Source organism: Chelonoidis abingdonii, chromosome 22 (genome assembly GCF_003597395.2).
Source record: "Chelonoidis abingdonii isolate Lonesome George chromosome 22, CheloAbing_2.0, whole genome shotgun sequence".
Classification (NCBI taxonomy): domain Eukaryota; kingdom Metazoa; phylum Chordata; order Testudines; family Testudinidae; genus Chelonoidis; species Chelonoidis abingdonii.
The window spans coordinates 16,474,895-16,502,372 of NC_133790.1; the positions used below are offsets into that span (position 1 = coordinate 16,474,895).

A 27,478-nucleotide genomic window follows, 5' to 3' on the forward strand; every position below is an offset into this window, starting at 1 on the left:
TTAATCGTGGATTATTAGGATTGGAGGATTTTATACATGCAATGGGCGGATTCCAAGGCAGAATCTGTGGAAACTGGCGGAAAAAAAGTTCGCTTTTTTCCGCGGGCATTTTAGTTTCCCGGTGACGTCACGCAAGACCCACCCCTTCCTTGAAGCCCGCCCTCCCCCTCGTGTATGTGTGCGGTATGAGGTGGGGACGGGTCGTGCAGGGAGATGGGCGGGAGGTGAGTGTAATGGGGAGAGGGCACCCTCACGCTCCTCTTTCCGAGCGCTCCCTTCGGAGCCCGAGCCGACGCTCGCCTCATAGGTGCCTATTACGCGCAGAAGAAGGGAGCCGCGCTGAGATGCGGTGGCAGCCTGGTGTGGTCCTGCGGGGCGCGGACGAGATGCCCTAGGCTAGTGTCTTGGTGCGCTGGATGCTGCACGGGTGGGTGAGGGTGCTCTCCCGGTGCCAGGGTGTGTAGTGATAGTGCTGCACGCTGCTGGCGACGGCGGGGTTGCACCGTCGTACATGGGATGAGGTGGCGGGCCACAGTGATGGCCCCTCGCTGTGGCACACGGGAGTGTGGCTTCAGGGCTATGCACTTTGGCACCCGGCCTCGAGTGGGGTGGGCATGGTGATGCCCCTTTGCTGTGGCACGCGGGGGAGAGCGCCGTGATGGGTCCCTGGCACCAGGGTAGCATGGAGTGGCATGCTGCAATGGCATCACACCCTGTTGTGGGAGCATGGTACTGTGCATTGTGGCATCGGTACGTTGGTAATGGGGGATGGCATGCTGTGGTGTGTTTGGAGTGGAGGGGCGTGGCCATGATTACACATGGTAATAGCCCAGGGCGTGTGTTGTGATGAAACCATGTTGTGGCATATTGGTAGCAGAGGCTGGTGGGGTGCATTGTGGCTCAAACTCCCAACATTTTCTAACTTCAACAAGTCCTTGTTCAAAGAGTATTAAATCTGTAAAACTGAAATCTTTACAGGACTGAAGAAATGATGGAAGGAAATAGTAGTCTCTGTGTCCCTGAAGAAGAAAATATGGGGCCTTCTGTAGAAGAAGAAAGTATGACTGAGGTGGAAATTAAGCAAGACAAAGGAGATAGTAGCCATGCAGAGAATACAGAAAATTGCCCTGATATGTACAGATATATCAAAGGAGATTTGTTTACATCAGAGATTTATAAAGTAGAAATTCAGAACCTTCCAAAATATATTGGCTTTAATGATGTAAAGAAATTTCTTGCCAAATATGGACTTAACCCTCACAAGATAAAACTTTTTGGGAAACAAACTTTTGCATTTGTGACATTTAAAAGTGAGGAGGAAAGGGACAAAGCTATGAAAGTCCTTCATGGAGTCATGTGGAAAAGCCGATATTTGAGCGTTAGGCTCGCAAAGCCTAAAGCTGATCCTATTGTAAAAAAGAGGAAGAAAGAAGTGGAGGACACTGAACAGAGGGAGGCAAAGCATCCAGCTTTAGCAAAAGACAGTGAAGAGGAGTCTCTCAGTAAACAGATAGCAGATGTGGTGACACCTTTGTGGAACATACCATATGAAGAACAGCTGACAAAGAAGAAGCAAGAGTGTGAACAAGTGCTGCAGAAACTGACAAAGTAATTTCTTTTTATAATGGTACTTTACTAATGTTCATGAGCTTTAATACAAATTTGTATTAATATAGCTAAAATCCAGTAAACCTTTTCTCTGTTCCCTATGCAAATAGAACAGTATAAGTAAGTCTCTTTTAATATCTAAGAATGCTTATCCTTATATTACCACCTCAACTCCAGATCGTGAAAATTACATTGGTCTAATGTATAGGACTTGATATTTGTAGTACTTAATCTGTTTGAAAAGACCCTGCTAAATTAAGGGATGTGGTTTTAAGGAAAATTATTCCATAACCCACCAAGGTTAAAAAAGAAGATTTTATACCAATGAAAAGCTAGAATTGGCAGGTTCTCAGTGGTATAAGGGATGAACTCTGTTAGGTGGTGAGATGTAAGATTTCAGTCACATCATTCTGATGGTCTTCTATCAACCCTTCTGCTCTAATTCTCACACTTTATTTAGTCTTTAAAGAATTACTCCTGTCTAAGAAAATATTCTAAATATAAAATTACAGTTTTATCTATGCCTTATTCAGTTATATAACTATCCATATAAAGAAAACATTTAACCTTGATAGTCATTAGACACTTAAAAAAATAAAAGGAGACAAGGTTATTTTTCCCCACTTCCATGCTTAAATACCCGCCCAGGTCCCATCATCTTAAGATTCTACTTCGCAGCAGCCATTATTTCACTTGAGCAGGACTGTCAACATTATTCCTTAATTAGTCAGGGAGGTTGTTACAGAAAATTGCAGGACTCTGTTGTTTCCCTTTTTACAGTGATTCCAACCAAGGGGTGACAGATCAACAGTTGCGTTATCCTAGAACTTTGTAGTTATTTTTTATGTATTTATATAAATTTTAAAATCTGCATTTAGTAGCGGTAAGATGTAAATACAGTTTAGATTTCCCATTGATAAGACTCTTGTGGAAGAATATCCTTCAGGTATTAAATAACTTGATTTTCAGACAAGAAAAATAAAATTGGATGCAGGGCTTTGGAGCTGTGCTCCGGCTCTGCTCCTGCTCCAGAGCTGCTCCGCGCTCCAGCTCCGCGCTCCTTTCCAGAGCCCTGATTGGATGTCTGTAAATGGTCCTGTATTGTTTTTATAACAGCCAATTAACCTGATTCTGCTGTTTTAAATACATATATTTACTGAAAGGCTTGTCTTCTGTAAATTTGTTTAACTTTTGCAGGGAAATAGGAAACAACAACAAAGCCCTGTTACCTTGGTTGTTTGTACAGAAGCAGAAGTATAATAAAATCTGTTGCCCAGTAGAGGGAGTGAAAGCATCACCATTACAGGTACCTCAAAATCTATCTTGTGGGCATGGAGTGATAATATGTAATACACTCTGAAAGTAAACAAACTCTGTTGGTCTGAGGGATGGGGGGGCTATCTGATGGGTAATACCAACCTACAGATTTTTTTGCTACCACAGTAACTGTGTAGAAGCTCATGCTTTACTACATTTTGCATAAATACCATAATGGAACTACTAATCAGGAGTGAAAAAACAAAAAAAAGGCTAGAAATGAAAATTGAAGCCTTACAAAAATGAAAAATATTGGATTGTGCTTTTTCTCCATAGGCTTGTTTACTAGTCTGTAATACAAATTCAGATTTTTTCAAAGGAGTTTTGCATTTATTGCCCAGATATAGCAAAACCTCCTAACTATAACTCAGGTTCTTTCAACAATATTACTAGACCCGTCTTCAGAAATTAAAATTTCCATATGGGCTGAAATTTGGTATTCTGGGTCTCAGGTCATTGATAAAGAAATTAATTCATTAACTAAAATTTAATATTACAAAATTAAAATTTAAGACTAGTGCTACAACAGATGTTTCAGGACAGGAGCAGTTGATATGCAAGGTTCTATGTATATAGCTTAGGTAATTTTATTTCTTATTTTAGACTGAATACCGCAACAAATGTGAATTTTTGATTGGAATGAGTTTAAATCAAGAAGACAAAACTGTGGGTTGTCGCCTTGGCAAATACAAGGGTGGAAGCTGTGCTGTAGTGGAACCATTTGAGACTATTCACATTCCTGCTGTTGCCAAAAAGGTAGTGAAGGCTTTTCAAGACTACATAAGGTGAGAACTAAATTAGGCTGAATGTCTTACCCTGAAAGGTTTTTGCTGTCTTAAATATTTTGAAACATGTACAAAATGAAACATTTTGAAGAGCTGGATGGTTATTTTAGAACTGAAACTTAAGTAAATTGGTTCCATTCTGTAGCAACTCCTTTATACTTTGTTTTTACACATAGCTCATCATGTGGTGTTTGTTTTATTTTACTTACTTTTATTGAGCTTTTTCAGTATGTTCAGCACTATGCAATACATAGAGGAAGTCAGTTACTGCCTTAAGGTATTTGGATCTAAGATGGACAGGAAGTATTAAATCAAAATATTAAATGGCCCAATCTCAAAATAGGGCAGATATTTTCTTTTAAAGTTTTCTCATGTTCTCATTGTAATTGGTTGATTAATGTTGAAAGGATTTACAGAGAAAAGAGTTTTAAAGAGGAATTTGAATGACAGGGCGATAGTTTGGTATCCAAGAAAATGGGGGACTTTTCCACATGTAAGGTCAGCCTGAAGGAAGGCACAAACGGGGGCGGCTCCAGGCACCAGCATACCAAGCGCGTGCCTGGGACGGCAAGCCATGGGGGGTGCTCTGCCAGTTGCCGTGAAGGCAGCAGGCAGGTTCCTTCAGCGGCTTGCCTGTGGAGGGTCTGCTGGTCCCGCGGCTTCGACGGACCTCCCATAGGCATGCCACCGAATCCGCAGGACTGGGGACCTCCTGCAGGCAAGCCGCCGAAGGCCGCCTGCTTGCCATGCTTGGGGCAGCAAAATACCTAGAGCCGCCCCTGGGCACAAAGATGAAAATTATGAGACTCCTGAGTAAGGAACGGTTAGGAAAAGGGCAAAAAAAGATTTTGAAGAAATGAGAATGTGGCAGAATCCTGAAGGTAAAACTGAGAAGTTTTAAAGGGCAATGACATTATCTAAACATTGAGAAAGGAAGATACTTGTATCTGTATTTTTGGTTAAGTGAAGGGGGACAGGTGAGAATCATGAAAACCAGAGAGGAAGAAGAGGTTGAATTCATTAGAGGAGAGATGATCAAGGCTTGGATCTGAGTTTTAGCCTTAAGGTATTGCGATTGGGTTTATAGATGCTTCAAGGGACCTCCCTTGCAGTCTATGGGCAGGCTAACAACAATAGAGATAAAAGGCTGCTACCCTGCCAAAACAGACAGAGCCACAGTGAAGGGGCTCCACAGGGTAAGACCTGAAGTTATCCAGAGAAACCCATTTCTTCCAGAAGGGATCAGAGGAGATTACCAGGCAGGAGGTACCTGCAAGGCTCTGAGTTAGGAAGCATCAAGAGATTTAAATGAATAAGCCACTGATCATACCACCCAGGCTATGATACAGAGGAGAGAATGGGCCTGGATCTCCTACCACCTTCATACAGGTGGGTGTAGGACTGCTGAGAACCCTGATCTGAGTGGAAACAATAACAGACATATTGAACTTTGGCTTTGTGTTCCTGTTTTAAGTGACGTTATTTCTGTCCTGTTGAAGAAAGAAGGAAAGAAACCCATAAAGGGGATAGCACTGGAAAAGGGATTAGGAGATGCTCTGAGACAAAGGGCCAAATCTAGGACTATCGAGCAATGGTCTGCTAAAGGGGTTGGAAGAATTTTGGGTAGAGTCAGACTCCTTTCGGTCCCAAAAGGGGAGAGAGACAAGTAACCCAGCTGGAGGACTGGAGTTACAGATGAAGATTGATAGATATAGGTTCTGTTCCTGAATGAACTAAGTGAGGCAGGGATAACCACAGTTCTGTGGCAGACACCATAGTGTACTACAAGCCAGAGCTCCCTCAGTTACAAGTATATTTTGCAGGTATCAACAAGGGTCAAAACTAATCTTTTGAATTTAGTAAAAGCTTATTTTCTTCTACCTTATTGTATGGTGGAGTTGTTTTACTTATCTGAATTATTAAACATTATTCAGAAGTTGCTCTTCTATTCAGTAACTGAACTTTTGAAAATTGCAGGACAACCCCTTACTCAGTGTACAGCCTGGAAACCTACGAAGGTCACTGGAAACAGCTCACGGTCCGCACCAGCAAAAATGGTCATATCATGGCAATTGTTTATTTTAATCCTCAGGTACTGAAACTTTATATAAAAAAGAAAAAACCCTGAATGCAATGGACACTTGTTTAATGAATTAGCTGATTCTCAAGCAAAGTTCTCTGATAGTAGCACTATATATTATCAGATTAAATATGAGTAATGTTGTTCATAACTACTCTACCTCTTAATTACAAAGCCTATAGATTTTTTTTTTTTTAAAGAAAGTTCAGTCAGTTTGTCTGAAAACTATACATTATCTGAAGACGTTCTTCTTCATAGTCATGTCTCTGGGAAATGTTATTTTGTGTATGGAATCCCTGTGTGGGGCAGGACCCTATGATTTGACATATAAAAATTAGGCAAAGTATGACCATGTATTATGTATAAGGGTGTTACAAGTAGCAACATCTACAATTAATGTTGCGCAGCGCTGCTCATTAAAAGCCCTCCCCCCTTTTTTTTAGTTGCTTATATGCTTAAATGTTTTGGGATGAAATTTTTTATGCCATGTGTCTGCCTCACATTGAGTTGTTTTTTTTTTTAAGTTCCAGCTGAAATGGTTCAGCTACTCCCAAGAACTAGGCTAGGGAAAATAAGTTTTGCCCATGTTTTAAAAAAAAATAAATCTTAAAACCATTTCATTGAGATGCTCTAGAGTTGACATGCTTTGGAGCAAAGATTTGAAATTTGGCAGGAGGTTCACCTTGGTTTCAGGAACGTGACTTCTGTCATCTGTGATAATTTGCTCAAATTTGTCCAGTTTGCTAGTTTCTGAAAAATCTCAGTTCACATGTGCTCACATAGCTCCTATATGTCACCTGGACTGAACATATGCGTCCCCACAGAGCTATTGAGCATTCTCTATCTTGGGCCAAGCAGGACTTGCTCTTCTTGGCTGCCTGGGGGCCACTGTCGCAAGGGCATGAAATGAGCAATATTCAGTGCCCCATGCCACTGGTGCCCGATAGCATGGAGGAGGAGGAGCCTGACTCAAATACACAGGGGTGAGGAAAAGGTGGACCGAGGAAAGGAGTTAAGAGCAGGAGGCATGAGGGTGGAGGGAATGGTCAAGAGTAAATGGAGGCAGAAGACTGGAGGGGCTGATGGGAAAGAGCTGACAACAGGAGCAGGCATAGGAGGGGTAGCAGTTTGGAGCAGAAGGAGATGAGGCAGAAGAGTTTAATAACTAGAGTCCACTTCCCTACAGAATCTGAGAGAATGTATAAAGGAAGGTCCTGGGCCTTTTACATAGGCCAGGCTGGAATAAGGATGTCCCACCAATTAACGCCATTTGTAGCCACATGACTTATAAAACCCAAGCTATGTCTGTTTAATGTCCCATACAAAATAATACAGTAGTAAGAATCATTGTTTGATATTTTTTATTCCTAGACCACACTTCCATATATAAATATTTGCCTCTCAATACACAAGCAAATGAATAAAACTGAACAGAACAAATACTAAATTAAAGTGTTGGAAAATAACCAAACATATAATAATCACATCTTCCTTTCAATTGGAACGTCTAGAAATTAAGTAAAGAAGAGCTTGACGACATGAGAACCTCACTGGCAAAATACTTTACAGAAGGAACTGGAAAGGAGAGTGGGGTAACCTCTCTTTACTTTGTAGAGGAAGGGCAGAGGTAAGTTTTTGTACCTATAAAGGAAACCTTAAGTGGCATTTCTCCTGTAACTACCACCCTGCATAGCATCGAATATAGAAAGAGTAGCAGTGTTGTTTTATTGCTAAAATTATTTACATTGTCCATGCAAAAGACTCCTAATATTTTATGGTCTTCTGCGTCATAACTGTTGTTTCTCTACTTATGGATTAAGTGCCATTTTCTTTATTGGATAAAGGCAGTTAGAGCTTTGTATCGGGATAAACCTGGCTAGTTAGGGGCTGTCACAGGAAGAGGATACCTTTTTTTGTTTTGTTGTGGAGAACCCAGGAAGAAATTTTCTGGGACACTTCGCCTGCTCTCCCCACCTCCTTCCTTCCTTGCCAGCTTCTGTCTGCTTTTGCTCTCTTCATCTCCGTCCTTCACAGAGCAATCTCTCTTCTTTTCCTTGAGGACCTCATTTTATTTTTCCAGAAACAATAAATGCCTCCTCTTTCTGCCTCTGTACAATGGCAGATATACCCTCTGAGAACAGAAATTGGACAGTAAGACAAAACTTTTGGTCTTAAGATATTTTACAACTTTCCTTAACAGCCTGTGAATTGTTTAATCGTTGCATTGATAGGTCTCATCCTGTTACGGTGAAGCAAAATAATTGTACAAGCAACTCCATGTCCAACTAAATTATTCTTCGGTAACTTTGCTGGGCATCACTATTAGCACATATAGGAAGCCTAATTCTCACTAGTAAAAATAGAAAATCAGCAAATGTAAGGTCAGAAATCAACAAAGTTCTGTTTTGAAAACTGTTTGTGTCTGTGTGGATTGGTGGTGGTGGTGGTTTTTTGTTTTTGTTTTGTTAAAGGTCCCGTTAACGTGCTTGTAGGGTCCCTCTTCCTTCCCCTGCACCCCTTGAATGTGTCTGTACTGTAAGTGGCCATGGCTAAAACCTGCTGTGATGTGATTGGTGGCTTATTTCTTTCAGAAAATCACCCAATCGTGAAGACTTGCCCTTACAACATTTGGCTGGTGATAAGTACATATATGAAGAGCTTCTTGGTCTAAAGTTTAGAATTTCCCCCCATGCATTTTTCCAAGTAATGTTGGTATTGAGTTCTGCTAAATTAAATTGTATTAGAGCTGAAGTAATAAGATGGACTGCTTAAATTACTGCATTAAGATTTTTAAACATTTTTAACAAAATATTTGGCTAAGAACAGTAAGATGGCTAATACTGCAGAAAAAATGCTGCATGGACAAAGAGGCTGCAGAAATATACTGAGTGATCTAAACTCTATAATTACATAAATCTGACGTAATTGATGATGATTTTTAGTGGAGGAATACCAGTTTTTGCTATATTAAATATTTAGTTTCAGCATTTTAGCTGAAGTGAATGTTTAATAGAATTTTTTTTGTACTACTTTGGTATCTGACACATTCTATGTTAGCAGTCTGAATAGAACAGAAGAGAAGGTTGGTTACTCACCATGTTCAATAACTGAAGTTCTTTAGGATGGTTGTCCCTGGGATGCTCCACGTTAGATGAATCTGTATCCTGCACCTGCGATTGGAGAATTTGAGTAGCAGTGCTCGTTTGGGGCACACATGCACTGTCCTTGTCTCGCTCCATCTCTGGTGTTTACCTAGCACTATGCACCTAAACCCTTCTTAGTTTCTTTTCAGTTTAGCTACTTTCTCTTCCCTGTTTATTTTTCTTTATTTAAAAAAATTTTTTTTAGTAGATTAGGTATTTTCTTCATTATTCCTAGTTACCCCTTAGTATAGTATACATATTCTCCCTCACACGTTCTGCAAAAGAGGTCCATTGTCATAATCTTAATACTCTGCACCAGAAAAGCAAGGAACCTTAAGCCAAAGCTTCTTTTGATGGAGAAGTCTCTGCACCTGGCTTCCAATCTAGGATTATGGACTCTTCCTAGACATCAGTCTCCAGCGACAGCATCTGACAGACTCATAGACTCTAGGACTGGAAGGGAGCTCGAGAGGTCATCGAGTCTAGTCCCCTGCCCTCATGGCAGGACCAAATACTGTCTAGACCATCACAAATAGACATTTATCTAACCTACTCTTAAATATCTCCAGAGATGGAGATTCCACAACCTCCCTAGGCAATTTATTCCAGTGTTTAACTACCCTGACAGGAACTTTTTCCTAATGTCCAACCTAAATCTCCTTTGCTGCAGTTCAACCCCATTGCTTCTTGTTCTATCATTAGAGGCTAAGGTGAACAAGTTTTCTTCCTCCTTTTGATGACACCCTTTTAGACATGCCTTATCACCCTCATAGAGCAAAGAACACTCTTCAAAAAACCTGGTACTGTGACAGCCAAAGACCCTAAGTGGGCAAGTTTGGAGAGAAGCAGCAGAGGGAAACTTATCCTCCCTTTCACAGTAGTGCTGGAGTCACTCAAACATGCATCACCAAGTATCTCAGAAGCATGACTGTTTATGGCGCCACCTTCTGCCTCTATAATGCATAGCGTGCATTCATCAGTACCGACAACCGCTGCAGTCTCATTGGTGATGCCAACAACTTCCTTGGTACCGCGATAGTTTCTCTTGCACAGAGACCTGCTAGTCTCTTCAGCACTGGAATCTCTCCAACTCCTAGTGATGTTGCTCCAACATGATTGGTACCATGCCAAGTTACACCACCATCCAGATCAGCTCCTCTCTTCTCCAGTGGTGAGGAGGAAGAGGAGATCTACTCATCACGCTACTTCGTCTCCATGCAGACAGGCACCAGATTGGGTCGACCAGAACATCCTGAATACCATCTCATGACCGAAATCCAAGGATATCCCCACCAATGCCATTCCTGCCACAGTGATCCAGCTGGGATCCACGGGCAGCGTACTGACAATGTTCCTCTAAGCCAGTGATTCTCAAACATTTTTACTGGGGACTCCTTTCACATGGGGGGATAGCTCAGAGGTTTGAGCATTGGCCTGCTAAACCCAGGGTTGGGAGTTCAATCCTTGAGGGGGCCATTTAGGGATGTTGGACAAAAATCTATCTGGGGATTGGTCCTGCTTTGAGCAGGTGGTTGGACTAGATGACCTCCTGAGGTCCCTTCCAACCTGGATATTCTGTGATTCTATAGCAGACCTCTGAGTGCAACTCCCCCGCACCCCATCAATTAAAATGCTTTTAAATATATTTAACACCATTATAAATGCTGGAGGCAAAGCAGGGTTTGGGGTGGAGGCTGACAGCTTGCGACCCCCTGAGGGGTTCTCGACCCAGTTTGAGAACCCCTGCTCTAAGCTATCTATTACTCACAGGGAGAGAGAGACATTCTTCATCACCCTCAATATCTGGACCCTCTGATCCTGTGGAAGAGGTGATCGAAGGGCTGGAGAAGACTTCAGATCAGGAGGTCACCTCAGCTACTAATTTCTTCTCCTCCTCTGGACGAAGCAGTCTTGCCCCCACCATCCACGACAGGTGATGATCTTAAACAATTCCAAGAGGAGTTTAAGAGGATTGTGAACTCATTAGAAATACCACTGGAAGAAGCTGCAGAGTCTCAACGCAAGCTGTTGGACATTTTATAAACGTCAACTTCATTCAAGATTGCTCTCCTTATAAACGAGGTGCATAGATCCAGCCAAGACCATCTGGCAGACTCCAGCAACAATTCCACCCACTTGTAATATTTTTTGTCTGCTCTTTTACATCCCCTCCCAGGGAATGGAATTTTTGTTCTCAGATGCCACACCAAACTCTCTGGTAGAGGGTATGAATGAACAGGGCAGACAACATCAATCCGGATGCACCCCGTGTCATAGGAACTGAAGGTGGTTAGATCCCTTTGGGCCTAAGACCTACTCAGCAGCGATTCTACAACTCAGAATTGCCAGTTATGAGGCACTCATAGCCAAATGTGAAACCACTCAAATTATTAAATGTCCAAATTTATTATCTCATCTCCCTTAGGACAAAAAAGAGCAATTTAAAGCAGTCATCTTGGAGGGCCACATTCTTGCTCAAACAGCCTTATAAACCTCACTGGACTTGGCAGACACAGTGGTATAATCCATTGCTACATCCATAGTCACGCGCCAGGCTTCGTGGCTCCACCTTTCTGGGTTCCCTAAGAGATACAGCCCACTGTAGAGGATCTCCCATTCGAGGGACTGAAGCTGTTCTCAGCTAAGATCAAGTTGCTTCACACCCTAAAAGATTCAAGGGTGACTCTTTGGTCTGTAGGCATCTATACACCCACACAGAGAAAGAAGTAAGGGAAATATTACTCACTGCAACGAACAACCTGTGCCATACGTACAACCACTGAGGCATAGACAGGGCTACAAGACATAGACTGCTCCCATATCAGCCATCCCAGCAACCCCGCTCAAAACAGCAATTTTGAGGGTTTGGTTGAGGACCCAAAATGCCCCCCACATTTTCAAGTGCTGGAACCATCTACAACCATCCATCCTTTTGGAGACTGTCTGACCCCATTCCATCCAGCGTGGCAGAGTATCATGTCAGACAAATTGGTATTAGAAATCGAGACTGGCTATTCAGTCCAATTAATCTCCATCCCACCACACAGATTTGTTGATCTAGTTAATCTGATCACTAAACACAATCCAGCCCGTAGACATCGGCCAGGACCTGCCTCCAACTATTAGGCATCAGCCCACATGTTCACAGAGCACTATGCAACAGAGCAGAACTCGACATCAGATGCTTTGCTGAGACTTACTGTTTTATCATCCTTCACAAATTCAACTCCAAAGCGCCTTCCTTCCAATTAGGGGCACTGCTCTACACTCCGTGGAGCATCCACAAAGACACTTGAAGAAGGGACTGTTACTCACTGAGTGCAATAACTGAGGTTGTTCGAGATCATTGTCCCTGTGGGTGCTCCACTGTCCACCCTTCTCCCTTCTTCTTCAGAATTTCCTGCTAGGGACTCTGTGGTAGAGAAGGAACTGTGGAGGTAGGGGTTGGTCACAAAGCACTGTGTAAACATCAGAGATGACGTGAGACAGGGACAGCAAATGTGTGACCCAAACAGGCACTGCTACTGAAATTCTCCAATCGTAGGTGCAAGGATGTTGGTTCACCTACAGTGGAGCACCCACATGGACACTCCTTGAAGAAGTAGTACAGCTGCCCATTGGGAAATACACTACAAATGTTGTATTCCAAGTTTTCTTCCAGCAAGCACTTAAGTCTCAACAAATAAATTGCTTGTCTGAAAACACAGAAGAGGTAATGTTAGTTTAACAAAACATTTGGAGGGGAGAGGAAATAAAGTGAGTGCTAGCATTAGGGGAAGGAGAATATTTTTCACCTTAGATTCCATGTAACTAACTTCCTTTAGAAATTGGGAATGACACGTGCTTTAAGAAGATCTTATAGTTGCATTTTTATTCCTCACTTGAGATCTTAAGCTATTAAGTTCTTACCTTCTTAACATAGACCATTTTCTAGGTTAAAGTTACTGACCTGGACAACTTTTTTTCCTGACTCCAGTCCTGATTCCATACCTTTCCATAACTACACTTGGTTACAGGAAAAGTAATATTAAGGCAGGCAGCATTAATGAGACAAGGTGATGGATGTAGTTACATGGGTATGTCCTCCTATTTCTATATGTGGAGTATTTTTTGTTTCGTTTGTTTCCTCTCCCTGGGTAGGAATTAACCTTTAACATAGATTTGTCCCTTCTTTGCCTGCAGTTTGGCCCTGTTCTCCTGTGTTTGCTGTCCCCTCTAATTTTGATGTCCAACAAACATGACTTACTTTAGTGCCTTAAGCATATGCTGTATTACATATTTGAATTTATACCACAGCAACGTCCAAATATGCGAAGGAGTTATATAGGTTTTTTTTAACTTTGGTCAAGTTCGGTAACTTTGGTTGAAGCCTTGAATAAGTCCTGGTCTGTTGGGCCAGTTGTATATCTTGCTGTTGCTAGAGCTAAACTTTGATTTGCTATCTCATGCTGTCAGTACAATTCTGCTTTGAACTTTATATGAAAAGTTGTCTTATTTTAATAAGCGTGTTAGAGATGAGGAAGGGGGAAGCACGGGATTTAATATTGGATTTAATATTGTTTAAGTACAGCATCGGTTTTACTACCTTCGCTGTTGTAACAAAGGGGAACATTTGTGTTGGAATTCCATAGGTAAATACACAGGCTGCAGAGGTTCTATATAAAGCCATTAGAGACTGGGCCCAGTTGAACCAAGATAGCACTGTGCTTGATATTTGCTGCGGAACAGGAACAATTGGAATTTCACTGGCAAAGGTGAGCCATTTGCCTTAAATGTATGGTTCAGCAAATCATATTAAATTAATACAGTGAGTCATAAAATTAACTTGAAAGTTAAGTTGCAGATCTCTCATATTGCATTTAACTGAGGAAAATGCTTAAATCAAGTTATTGCACTTTGCTATTGCCAGTGCTTTAGGAAGTTGACTTAATTCTGGACATAGATAAATGTTTCTCTGCTAGATATTGTGTCTACATTTCGTTTATTAGATTTGAAAAGTCCCACATAACTTAATTTCAGTTAACTTCATAGCAACTGACACAACTTTCATTGTCAAAAGCACATGAAGGTGTAGTTCATATTTTGAAAAGTGACTGTAAAAAGGATGCTTTATTCATGAATTTTCTCTGTCTCTGCATATATTCAAAGACCTACTTGAGTGACGGTTTTTAAAATATTTCTAGAAACAGTACAGCTAAAACTGACTGAGCTGGACTCTTTTCCATTTTGTGCAGCAACATAATTATTTACTTAGTCCTGCTCAGTTACATCTGTGGAAAACCAATGACAGCTATAAAGTTGTGCACACATAATTGAGAGCCTAATTTAGTCGTCATAATTTCTTATTACTGGTAATTATGCACACAGTGGAAAGAATTCTGTTTCACTCAGAGTTTGCAGGGCTGGCAGTGAGGGAGATATATATTGTCTGCCTATATGTGGAGGTGGGGAAGTCAAAGGAAGTCTTTTTCTGAGGGCTTGTCTAGAAGAACAATTAGTGCACAGCAAATTAGTATAAATCTACACCGCAGTAGCATGCTGGGCCCTGTCTGTGTAGACGCTGCTACTGCAGGTGCCTAGTTCCCTGGTGTGCATTGATCTATTCTGCTTTGAAATGAGTAGATCATTACACAATATTGAACTTCTAGTGCACAGGAGCAGTGTCCACAGACAGCACACTAGCATGTTGTGTACTGTAGATTATACCCCAGATTGCTGTGCACTGTTTGGTCATCAAGACAAGCTCTGAAGATACTCTACTAGTTTACTCACCACTTGCTTTTTTTAATTTATTTTTATAACTGCTGTAAAGGTAGTGCTTTTTTCTTCCTTAGGTAAACTGAGGAAATAAATTTCTAAAGCCTGTGCTATGGCAGGAATTACTGATCCATGACAATCACGCTCAGTTTTCCTCCAGTCTGGTACTTGTGTCATCAAGCATGTGTCACACCCTGTTGGACCCATTGATCTTTTTTCTTTGATTCTGCAGAAAGTGAAGAAAGTTATTGGAATTGAACTCTGTCAAGAAGCTGTGGAGGATGCCAAAGTGAATGCTCAAATTAATGGTTGGTAAAGTTGTGTGTGTAACTGCTAGATTCTTTGTTTATAAGGAATATAAGAGTTAAGCACCTGATTTCCATTGAAATTGCCTAACTTCCTTATATTCATCTGAAAATTCCAGCCTGAATTAATTACTTGAAAGCTGTAATTATTTGTCAGATTTTCCCATTGCTAAAAATCCACTGAAGTTAATAGGTTAATTTTAAAAATCTGACCTCAGAGATTCCCAGGAGGTGCCAGGTGTATTGTTGTTCTGTATGTACACGAGACATGGACCCTTACGGCAGAAAATGAAGGGAAAATACAGGTAGTGGAGATGATACTTTTGTAAAACTCGGGGCATCTCCTACTTGGACCACATCACTAATGAAGAGATCCGCAACATCATCACCCGACACTAATGAAGACCTCCTGACAACCACGAAGAAGTGCAAGCTGAAGTGATATGGCTATGTAATAAGATCATATGGCCTATCTGAGATCATCCTCCAAGGGACAGTACAGGGGAAGAGAAGAAGAGGTAGACAGAAGAGATGGATTGACAACATAAGAGTGGACAGGAATGGACTTTGTGGCAACTCAAGCAGTGAAAAACAATAGTCAGGGGTGGAGATGGTTGGTTGCTCATCAATGATGGTGCCCCAATGACCTGTGCTGTTATGGGGGTGGTGGTGGTGATGATGAATTTTAAAAATAACTTAAGCAATATAATTTTCCAGTTATACTTAATCAGCAAATTGCTCATTTGACAACATTGTTTAACACTATGTACCGTAACGTTTAATGATGGCACATTAAAGAGGGAGAACTTCCTTGACAAAAATTTTAATGCATGATTATAATAGTCGTTCATTATTTATAGTGATTTTTCAAGTTGTATATTAGCTCTCAGGCACAATAATAGGTTATTTAAACACAATAACTTCAGTATGTCTGCTTGAATATTATACTGATGGCAACACCTGCAAAAGTCAATCCATAGTTTGTCCCAAGGCATCAAATATTGGCATTTCTATATGCAAAACACTGTAACAACGATTTACCTAGTAACTCTACCTACTTATGTGCGCACACTAATTTAAAAGATGTTTTGATTATACAGAAATTTCACATCAGTTTTTTATTTTTATATCTACATTTCTCAGATCTGAATAACATTGAATTTCACTGTGGAAAGGCTGAAGACATTGTTCCTTCTTTAATTAACTTATTAGCTTCACACAACCTGATTACAATTGTAGATCCACCTCGGGCAGGACTACGTAAGTTTATTTACTTAGGTCTTATTTAATGGATACTTTAGTAGAAAGGTTTTAACAGAATGAAATCAGCTGGTTGTTGGGAGAAAACTTAAAACAGGCTTGAGCATAAAGGTTGTCCTGTTAATATTACAAGTTTAAAAATTTTTCTGCAAATATAGTAACATACACTATTGGCAAACAACTTTCTTAATTTGTCACCTAGATTCTAAAGTCATTCTTGCAATCCGACGAGCTGAACACTTGAAGAAGCTCATCTATGTATCCTGCAATCCCAGAGCTGCCATGAACAACTTTGTGGAGTAAGTTTTTGAATGGGCCAGGTAAAGCCAGCAAGCAAAATACACTTCCTGAAAAAAGTGAGGCTGAATTCCCTTTTTGCATACAAATAGATTAATCATATTAGCTATAAGATTGTATAGCAGTACTTGACCTTGCCTTGGAAGACCCACTTTTGATTGAGTGAGTGGTGGCAGACTCTCCCAGCAGAAGGGAGGAAGACTTGCCCTTCAGTAGCTGATTAAGTAGTAGATCTGAAATGTATGATCATCCTATGAGGCAAGGGGAGCGAACAACAATGCAAGGGGTTTTCCTAGAAAATGTAGACTGGTGTTCATGGTCCAGGAAAATTAATACTACACTTTGTTTTTCTCCTAAGTCTTTGTCGGGCCCCCTCCAATCGTGTCAAAGGAGCCCCTTTCCGTCCAGTTAAAGCAATGGCAGTGGATCTGTTCCCTCAGACTATGCACTGTGAGCTGCTGATATTCTTTGAAAGGGTAGAACATTCAAATGGAAACTCTACTGAAGCAAGCCCTGACACAGCTCAGTTCATGAATGCAAATGCAGCAGATTCTACCCAGGATGGCAGCAATAACCCACCTGAAGAGAAAGTAGGAACTCTGTCTTCCACCTAATGTTGTGGTAGGTCGGGCAATTTGTGCGCATGCATATATATATGTATATACTCCAGGCAACCATCTTAACCTATTGATTTCATTCTAAGAGATAGAAGTTACTTTTGATAGTGAAAGAATGTTGCAGTTTGAGGAATCAGCAGAAACACCATACAAGTTAACCTCTGTACACATAATAATTACCTGACTTGCAGCTGATGAAGGCTTTCAGTTAAGTATAGTGACAGCAGCAGTTTTCAACTCAGTGAACAAAGATTAGTTTAACTTTAAGATGCTTAAAACAATCCAGTTCCTACAAGGAAAATAACCTTATTATACACAACTTGGATCAAAACGTGCTATTTTCACTTGTGCACACATACTCCTGAAAGATGTCCCAATGCCTTCAGTGTAAGGCCAGCATGACTTTAACTGAATACTTTGCATGTTCTTCATAAAATCACTGCCCAGGTATAGTACTAGGAGTCAGACATGTGGATTCCCTCCAAAAGTTGAGTGATTGTAGCATGGTTTTTTATGCCAAGAAATTTTTTTTGTTTGAAAATAGTATGGAAGATGAGTGATAAATAGCTGATAGCGAACATCATTTAATGTCCATCTGGCAGATCGGCAATTTTGTTGAACAGGAGACGTTTGCTTTGCAGACCAGTTTAAATAAATTTGATTTTTAAAAGACTGTTGAATTTTCCTTAGCCTGGATGTTGATTTGAATTAAAGAGGTTTGAGTTGGCAGTTGCAAATAGTTGATTATAAACCTACATTAAAGCAAGCCTGATTTTTAGTTACTATTGTAAAGACTTTCCAGCTGTTCTGGTACATAGACTAAGTCTTTGCTAGTGGGAGAGATTCTAAACTCCCTCTTCAAAGTCCTTGTAATCTGAAAAATACTTGCAGTGTGGCTGCGTGGGAAGGCTGTGGTTCCTGGGTTTGCTGGCCCTGCTCAGGCATGTATTGTGGCTGGGCCCAGGGCCATCCTTAGGATTTATGGTGCCCTAGGCAGGATTATTAAACTGGTGCCCCTGTGCCTGTCTTGCTTTTAGCAACGCAAACATAAGCTTACACTATTGGAAAACTTGCCACATGCATGTTATTAAAACCAGTTTATCTTAATTAAGCACACTGTAATGCTGATGGACTAGCACTAAAGAAGCAGCACTATAGAAAAAATTCTGAGTTGACAATGATGCAAATATTTTTTTAATTTGTCAACATTTTATTGGAAATTTATATGAAGAGGTATTGAAACAAAGATTTGTTTTTAATTAAAAGCAATCTTTCTGGCTTTTTCGGCTGCAAAATCAGTAAGAATGTCATCGTATGACAAAGACAAAGTGATACCTTGTTTGATTGCAGGAATAGCAAGACCAATCAAGTGTTCCTGACTCCTTGGAGAGCAGAGAGAGTTTTTAATGAGCTTTAGTTTTGAGAAACTCCGTTCTCCTGATGCTACTGTTACAGGAATTGTCAGTAGAATATGAGTGGCAATGTACACATTAGGATATATGTCAACAAGTTTGCTGGTATGAGTAAACTGTACAGTGTCCATTATCGATTTTGCACGTGGCAGCATTGAGGACAGTGTACTCAATTCTTCATACAGTTCAAGTCCATTTAAATCAAAACGATCGCTGTGCTTCAGGAGGTTCTCTAGGTCAGGGGTCCCCAACGTGGTGCCGGCAGGTGCCATGGCGCCCGTAGGGGCCTCTCAGTGCACCTGCGTACTGGCCAGCGGATAAGCATCTGCCAAAATGCCACCAAAATTCGGTGGCATTTTGGTGGCGACGCCTCTGGATGATGCCACTTGCTGCTGATAAGCAGCAGCATCCAGAGGCGTCACCGCTGAAATGCCGCCGAATTTCAGTGGATGCTCATCCACTGCCACGGTCCTTCGTCTGGTGACCGCCAGACGAAAAATGTTGGGAACCACTGCTCTAGGTTCTTGTACTTTGTGATTAGTTGCTCTTGTTTTCCTATTTCATTGAATTTAGTCCTGCTAAGCGCACCTAGCAGCTGAGTGAATGGAACTCCAGGCTGACAGCGGGTTGAGTGGCTCAGCCAGGGTATCAGCTGCTGGCCTGCTCAACCTGCTGCCAGCCTGGGGTTCCTTGGGGGTCCCCAGGCAAGCAGTGGGTGCTGAGTGGGGCCGGTGGCCGGGACCCCGGGTGGCAATGGGGCAGCAGCCGGAACCTCAGAGCAGTGGCAGGCTGAGCCGCTCAGCCCACTGCTGCGTGCCATCAAAAAATCAGCTTGCGTGCCACCTTTGGCACAGGTGCTGTAGGTTGCCAACCCCTGCTCTATACATTAGTAAGGAGATGAGCATATTACAGTTGTTGGAGGACTCTCCTATAGCCCTGTTACTGCTAAATAAAGTCATTCAACATTTTTTGTTTCTCTGATGAAAACTGGTCCACTCCCTTCCCCATACCAAACTTGTCACAAATAATTGTCTACAACTTAATTTTCTGTTTTTGGCTGAGATATTGATTTTTTTAAAGAAAAATTTGTTAAATGACAATCTAAATGGCAACACAGTACTGCTTTCATGCTTGGCTCACACCCCAGCCTGCTGGTCCAACAGCTGCAGTAGAGAAGGAGATAAGTGGAAAACTGCAGGACTCCAAAATCCTCCTCTTGGGGTGCAGAGTGGCAAAAGCAGCAGCAAACCCTCAGGTCCGATCATACACCAATGGGCACCACTGCCAGCCTAACGGACCATGGTGAAGTTAGCACAGCATCTGATCTCAGGGACAGGGCACCCATGGAGCCACAGCAGCTCATCCTGCCCTGTGCAGCTCCCCTCGATGAGATGGATCGCTGCCAGCCCAGGGGAGAGATGCACTCCCCAGCTAGGGTGACCAGATCCAGATGTCCTGATTCTATAGGGCCAGTCCCGATATTTGGGGCTTTGTCTAAAAGAGGTACCAGTTACCCCCACCTAGGGTGACAAGACAGCAAATGTGAAAAATCGGGACAGGTGTTGGGGGGAATAGGAGCCTATAAAGGAAAAAGACCCCAAAATCAGGACTGTCCCTATAAAATTGGGTCATCTGGTTATCCTGCAGGTGAGTTCCTTCTGCCACCCCTTCTCAGAGACCCCAGCAGCCAATCTCCTCAGACTGTGCTGCATTTATCTCTCTCTAGGACCCAGCAGCCCTACTCTTACATGCTCTATTGCTTCCTATCTGTGTGGGCTCCCAGCGGAGCGGTGCCCGCAGACCTAGTGGTGCCCTAGGTAGCTGTCTGTTCTACCTATGGCTAAGGACAGCCTTAGCTGGGCCTCCTCCCTCCATAGCAGCTGCTGGAGCAACAGCTGGGATTTGCAGGGTGGGGTTGCTGCTTTCCAGGAGAGATACAAACTGTTAAATTGTGGGGGGCCCTCCCCCCAGCAGCAGGTATGAGTCAACTCTGATTGGTAGGACAGTAACAGCTACATGGAGCCTGTGAGATGGCTTGGAGGGGGAAGGGTGCAGGTTTCTGGGCCAGGAGCCCTGTGCAGTCCCCTCCAGTACCCCTAACTACCCTCTCCCAGTATATGCACCCCTCCAGTTCCCCCTTGCATTATCTTCTGTTTGGGAACTTGAAATATGGTAACTCTAAGGGTACAGGGTGGGAAAAAAAACCCACACAATTGACTACAAGACTGGAGGGGCAGTTCCCCCTACCCCCTCAAGGTGTGCACAGCTGGCACATGTGACACACCCAAACTGAGGCACCTGACAAAAGCAGAAAGAAACCCCTATCACAAGCCACTTCCTGTTAACACTCCACTGCCAGGGGAATAATTTTTGCCATCTGTATTGTTAGACATACTTGGACAAGTATTTTGAAATAAATTACCAAAATAATTGAAACAGGCATGATGATAGTGTTGTTTTGACAAAACATGCAAAATTTAGGACAGAATTGCCCCAGAAGTAATATCTGCTTTTCCCATGTGGAACTAGTTGACCTGACTACATTAACAGGGGATTCATGCTACCTTTCAAAAAGTTCACTGCAACTGAACCTAAAACACTAGGCAAACTCTCACTCACTGATGGGGCCAGGATTTCACCCCTGCACTGTTGAACACCTCTCACTGTTGCAGTAGCTGCCCTGTCAGAATGAATGTGCTGTCTGTCACCCCCCTCTCTTAGAATTAATTCCCTCCATTGATGCACAGGAGCTCAATTTAGGTGACTGGGGACTTAAAGCAGAACAATTACATTTCCATAGCACCTAGGAGCCTTCAGTTGTGGACCAGGACCCTGGTGATGCTAGACATAACACTGACTATGAACGCAAGAGCCCATGTGAACTATTCATTTTCAGAGCTAGTGTGACTAGATCCTCTACATCAAGCTATTTTCAGTGAGCTGGTCAGTAACATTAAAAATTCAAACTTCTCTATATACTGAACAAGCCACTCAAAGCACATCAACGGGTGGTGTTACTTCAAGCCAAGTCCAGAATGTAAGAAATGGAAACATCAAAAAAGTTCAGTAAGTTAGTAAAAATGGATTTATCAACTTCTGAAGTAATCTCAACTGAAGAAATCTAATACAGGCAATTTATCCTAAAGCTTACACATTTGGTACTGAAGTACTTTTATATACAGAATACAAGAGAGGGGATGTAATGATTTATGCAGGAACAGGGTTTCAGGTTGTGTGGAACTTCTCCATTAATAAGTGGGGAAAAACTAAACCTCATTTCTGATTTGGGATGGGGGAAAAAAGTTATCTAACTTTTGTAACGGTTGGTCTTAGAAGGGAATGGACATGAGCAACACATCTGTGTGTGTGCATCCATGTGCAGAGTCAGATTTTTGCTGTAGCAGTATCTGTACGGTTGTCAGTGGCACCCTCTGGAGTGTCGCGCTCATACATCAGTATATTTAGTAGTTGCTGGCTCTGCACCCTCTCACTTCCTCCTTGCTGACAACTCCAACTAAAGGGCAGGAAATGGAATAGACATGAGCAACACATCTTAAAGAACAGTACAAAAGACAGGCAACTTTTTTCTTAAAGTACTTGCTCATGTTGATTCTATTCTAGGTGACTCAGAAGCAGTATCCCTGGAGATGGGCTTAGAGTTCACAGGCCTGTGGCTTACAACACTGCTCTGCCAAAGCCAGCATTATTACAGGCCTGCTGGGTAAGTGCATGAGAGGTAAATGTGTGGATGGATGGTCAGGTAGTGACTATGCAGATATCTTGAATTGGCACTTGCGCAAGGAAGGTTGACATCAAGGCTTGCACTGTGGTCGAGTGGGCACTGGTGGAGGCACTTTTGCTGGATCATAGCAGAAATGAATGTAGGTGATGATCTATGATGGAATTCTCTGAGTGGACATTGGAAGACCTTTCATCCTGTCCACCACCATGATGAACAACTGTGTCAACTTATGGAATGGCATTTACCTGATGTCCAGAGAGTGCAATTTATGCTCTTCTTCTGACTTACGAGGTTTTGGAAAGACAGGTAAGTGTATGTCCTGGCTTGTATGAAACAAACTACGTTGGGCAGGAAAGCCAGGTGTGGTTGCTGTTGGACTTTCTCCTGGTAGAAGACTGTATAGGGCAGCTCTGAGGTAAGTGCCCTAATCTCAGAGACCCTGTGGGCAGATGTTATTGCCACCAAGAAAGAAACCTTCCAGGAGAGTAGAAGATGGGAGCAGGAAGCCAAAAGCTAAATGGGGGGCAGGGGAGGCATGCTCTGCAGCAGCATGAGATTCAGGTCCCAAGGGACGGGGTCATGGACATGGGGGGGAAGAGTTGCTCTAGACCCTTGAGATGTAGAAGGTAGTCCAAAAACCTAATGATGAGAGAGAAAACCGCTATCCACTTGCAAGGCAAGGGGAAGGTGCTCCAACCAACCATCATGGTAAGAAAGAACTGAGACGGCGTAGGGTCGGTATTGTCTAAATATACTGATGCATGAGCGTGGCACTCCATAGGGTGTGGGCAAAAATCTCCAACTCTGCACTTGGGTGCGCACGCACCTAGACATGAGGCACCTAATAAATGTCATTAGTGTGCCTTGCTAAAGGGTTTTCATTTTTTATGAAAAGGGGCTAGTTTTAAAATGAAAATTTAAGTCAACATGTGGTAAGAGGTACTGATAAAAATAGACTTCAGTTAATTTCAAAAGACTAGGTGGGAGACAGCTCAAGGAGAAGGTTTCCACTCAAAACAGACAGTTGCAATAGGACATTAGTCAAATCAGCATTTTTATAATGTAATATCAAACTTTATTGCTTAAAACTAATTGTCTGGAAAAATACACATGTAGTACTCAAAGACCAAACACAAAGGCTTATATGATTGTGCAGAAAAAAAAGCAAAGCAGAGAGGCTCAGTGAAAATGAGGCTTTATAGTTGTACCAATTTAGCACTGGCATCAAGCAAATGCACTCAATACAATTCATATAGCAACCATTGTTATCTACTTGGGCACATAAGAATGCATTATTCACTTTTCCCTTCTCAAATACACGTCAGAATACTGTTCACCTTTTGTTGAGAATGGCATTAGTTCTTGGACTTTTCTGATACTTAATCTAAAATACTTCCCACAGGAAGTTTGACAAGGCAATTATCTTTGTGAACTTTGCTCCAGAACCAAAATATAGTGCATGTGTAGGATGTAATCAAGCTTTTAAAGAAAGAATACTTAGATGTTACAAGTGTGCATTGTATGTAAAGCCTAACAGTGTCATCGGGAGTTTACATACAACAGCAAGAGTTTTTATGCATAACAGAGCCACGTCAAGCATCTGGGAACCCAACTATTTTATCTCTTGTTTAATAAATATTTAAAGCTGAATGACTTGTGTTTAAATAGGTAGCATCTGACTATTTCACTGGAAGTCACAGTAACTTTTCTTTCAGTACCATAAAGATTTGAATGCACGCTAATTTAACCCTTAAAGTCAATACACCACACTTCTGTCAAGAAGCACATAATATGCAAAGCAGAATAGGTCTAATTTCCAAAGGATGGAACAGTTCTTATTAATACATTCCATCCCCATAAAAATATCCACCTTTCCTAGGATAAGGAACAAAGATCAGTGACAAAAGCAGTAGTTTTGCTTTATGCATTCATACAATCAAGATCTAAACCTTTACAGCTGGTTACCTAAAAAACACACGAGTTACAAGACAAATTTAGGGTACATCTTGAATCACACCTTAGTGTTCATGCAGAAGCTGAAATTAATGCAATGACCTATCCTCTATCACAGCAGCTCGTGCTTATGTGCAAATGCAGGACTGTTACACTACAAACAATAGTAAACATTAAAACACAAGAATACTTCACAATGACAATAAACAGCAGTTAAGTTGTTTGTTCCAGCAGTTATTGCGCTTTATTTTCTGGACAACTCTCCAGTTAAAGGCTGCAGCAAGGTCTAATACCATCCTTTTAAAGAATGCATAATATGTGAGAGGCTTTGGTTCACAATGAAATATCTAGATGTTTTATTTAAGGGTAATGGTCACCTTACGATTCAGATAGTGGCAGACTGAGGTAAGACTAAAGCACAATGCTCAATACAGCAATCCTCTTAGAACACAATAAAAACAAATTCCTAAATGAGGCATCTATGGATAATCTGCAGGTGGCCTGCAAAATATTGACATTCTGATTTTGGACAAAGATCCACAGGGATGATTTGTCTTTTACAGTATTGGCCAAGGACAGATTTTTCTGCTAGAAAACACACAAACTGAAAAAACACCTACTTACACAGTAATACATTTAGGCAAAGATATAAGCCCTGTCTTCATCAAAGTCAGAGAGAAGCAGCAACTACTGCTTGTATGTACTGCACCAATGTTACACATCTTTCAAAAGATGGAGATTAAAGCTATATTAAAAGAAAATAAGCAGAGGCAGTACTTTTTAGATAGGTAACTTTAAAAATAATGGGTCATCCTGCACCTATCCTTCTGTACTGAAAACAGGATTACAATTCACAGAACTCAAAAGCTGAATATGATAATGAAGATTGGGTGAGTTCTTATTTGCAGACACCTCTGAGCATATCACTTATAACAATGCAAATACAGAAACAGATGAGACTGATCTCAAATATCAGAAGCAATATATTACAGAACTTTAACTTGGCATCAAAAATTTAAGTTTTCTAATTTCCAAAATAGCAGGGCTGATATTAAAGGTGTTAAAATCCAGTTGGCACAATCAATCACTATACTGCAGTATGCTGTACTCAGATTTCAAGAATGACAACTGTCCAGACAAGTACCAGACCTGCAGCATTTATGAGGATTAAGAACTGTAGCTCTCTGTCCCACCAATTATTTGGGGACCGTAAAATATAGCTGTACTAATATCAACTCCTGGAAAAGTCACTGGACCCCTACACCAAACAGGCTTCTTGCCATTCCATTCCTCCCCCCNGCCCCAGCCCTGAGCCTCACTCCCCCAGCCCTGCCGGTACCCCTCAGTCTAGCCCCAGCCCTGAGCCTCACTCCCCCCGCCCTTCTTTTAAGCACAAAATGGTTCCCACTTCAGATCTGAGGAATTTACTGCATTAGTAAATAAAGTAAAAACCCTAAATAAAGGGGAAAAGCAGTGCTTTCACTACAACCAAAATATTTCTTCTGTGCATAACTTATTAAAGCCTCAGCAGATACAGTAAGTACTGCCTGTTTTCTAAGATTGTATTTCAAAAATGCTTGCATATTCGTGTCCTTTTTCATCTTAATCAGTACACTTTATTAAGGTCTTAGTCTAGTCTTTTCTATGTTGTATCCCAAATCTACGTTCTGATTTCCATTGCAGAAGTTAAGTTTTTTAGCATTTGAAGAAAAACGTAAGTAAAAAGCCAGTAACAACTTTTTTTTAAAAATGTAAGATAGCTGCAATCAGTTAATTTAGCATTTCTAAAGGCCAGGCCACAAGGAGAAATTGTTTAAAATATATTTCATTTAATGAAGCAAGTTATCTAAAAAACTAAATGAGTAACATGGCCAGACACCAAACAAATTAAAATCACTATATTACAGGGGAGTAAGGGTGGAGCTTCTTTAAACAATGCACTGGCAATATATTTCAGAATACCCATCAAAAGTCTTCAGTTATATTTCTCCTTCAAGCTCTGCAGGTAGCCTCTCAAGTGGCTAAGTTTATTGCAGTGATTCCCAACCTTGTCTCTGCCATGGCACATCTCTAGCTCCAGGGACTCTTCCTACTGCCCCCCAGATAAGCAGCTGCAGGTGGGAAGGAGAGGGAGATTGAGCTCTGATTGGTTGCTCCATCCAGATGGCAGTTCCCCCCACCCATTCTCACATGTCGTTTTTCAAAAAAATTCCATGACCCACTGGTTGGGAAACACTGAAATGGAGGGCCAAATATTTTCCCTTCCAATTGGTTTGTAAACAATCATAACTTTTCCTTTAAAATAAAGCCCAGCAATTTGGGATATCCAACTTGTTGCTCTTAACACTACCAGGTACACTTGTTCTTTTCAAGTAAAAAAACAAAAAAAAACAAAAACAAAACCCCCAAAACCCCCTGCATACTGTGATCTCAAAAAAAATTAAAACCAAACCAACGTTAGCCTGGCAGTACACAAAATAAAAACGGCATTACTGGCCTAATCCTATGACATTAGGAACATTGCTCATCACTTTTTCATGTATCTGTCAAAGTGTCTTATCAGTGCATATTATTATGTGCTGAAATGCAACAAAACTTTTCACAAAAATAATTTTAGGCATGTTCATACAAGAGTGTGTATATATAAAAATTTATATATAATATATCAGCTTCAACCTGTACATAGATTTTCTGAATTTGATCCTTAAACACATCCATTCGAGACAACATGGATGACTTTCAAGGAAAAAGTGCTTGCTTAAATGTATCCTGTGTGAACATGCCTATCCTCTGTGCATTTGCCCAAGTAGAGATCTTTATGATCAATCATTTAAACATACATATCTCAGGAGGTAAAAAAAAGTAATATTGCCCTGATGATGCAAAAGAACAATGCATAACTGAAGCAGCCGGGATTGTAAAGTTATCTTGCATTCTGCAGCAAACAGATTCTTAAATAATTGTTGAAAGTAGTTTCTCCATTTGTTATTGCTCCCCACTCGTAAGTATACTGGTCACACATCAACAGTACACAGAGGTTCACTACCAGGCTGCGCTGATTCTATTATTGTCATCTTGGGTTTCTTTCGAGTTTCCTCCTTTAAAGAAACAAAAAGTAAAAAATCCCAAGGTTAAAACAAAGTTGTTATTTAAAAAAAAAAAAACTAAGCAACTAGTTAGTTCTAGTGGCAAAAAAAAAAAA

At 41.3% G+C, this 27,478-nt stretch overlaps 1 protein-coding gene across 7 annotated transcripts in view; it reads left to right on the forward strand.

The window, feature by feature from the left end:
* Positions 1 to 27,478, forward strand: part of TRMT2A (tRNA methyltransferase 2A) — a 48,077-nt gene continuing 20,599 nt past the window's right edge. Inside the window, exons 1-12 of one of the 7 annotated variants that reach the window (XR_012654744.1) lie at positions 1 to 224; positions 979 to 1,608; positions 2,806 to 2,914; positions 3,529 to 3,710; positions 5,688 to 5,802; positions 7,302 to 7,417; positions 8,382 to 8,502; positions 13,565 to 13,687; positions 14,923 to 14,998; positions 16,139 to 16,255; positions 16,458 to 16,554; positions 22,203 to 22,302. Coding sequence is in view for 6 of the 7 variants with exons in the window: in XM_032771166.2 (XP_032627057.2) it covers positions 186 to 307; positions 979 to 1,608; positions 2,806 to 2,914; positions 3,529 to 3,710; positions 5,688 to 5,802; positions 7,302 to 7,417; positions 8,382 to 8,493; positions 13,565 to 13,687; positions 14,923 to 14,998; positions 16,139 to 16,255; positions 16,458 to 16,554; positions 16,911 to 17,166 (2,055 nt within the window). In the remaining variant the exon portion in view is untranslated. Of the gene's footprint in view, positions 308 to 978; positions 1,609 to 2,805; positions 2,915 to 3,528; positions 3,711 to 5,687; positions 5,803 to 7,301; positions 7,418 to 8,381; positions 8,503 to 13,564; positions 13,688 to 14,922; positions 14,999 to 16,138; positions 16,256 to 16,457; positions 16,555 to 16,910; positions 17,843 to 22,202; positions 23,974 to 27,478 lie in introns of those variants that run through there. The other 6 variants (XM_075060044.1, XM_032771166.2, XM_032771167.2 and 3 more) reach the window with 6 other exon arrangements.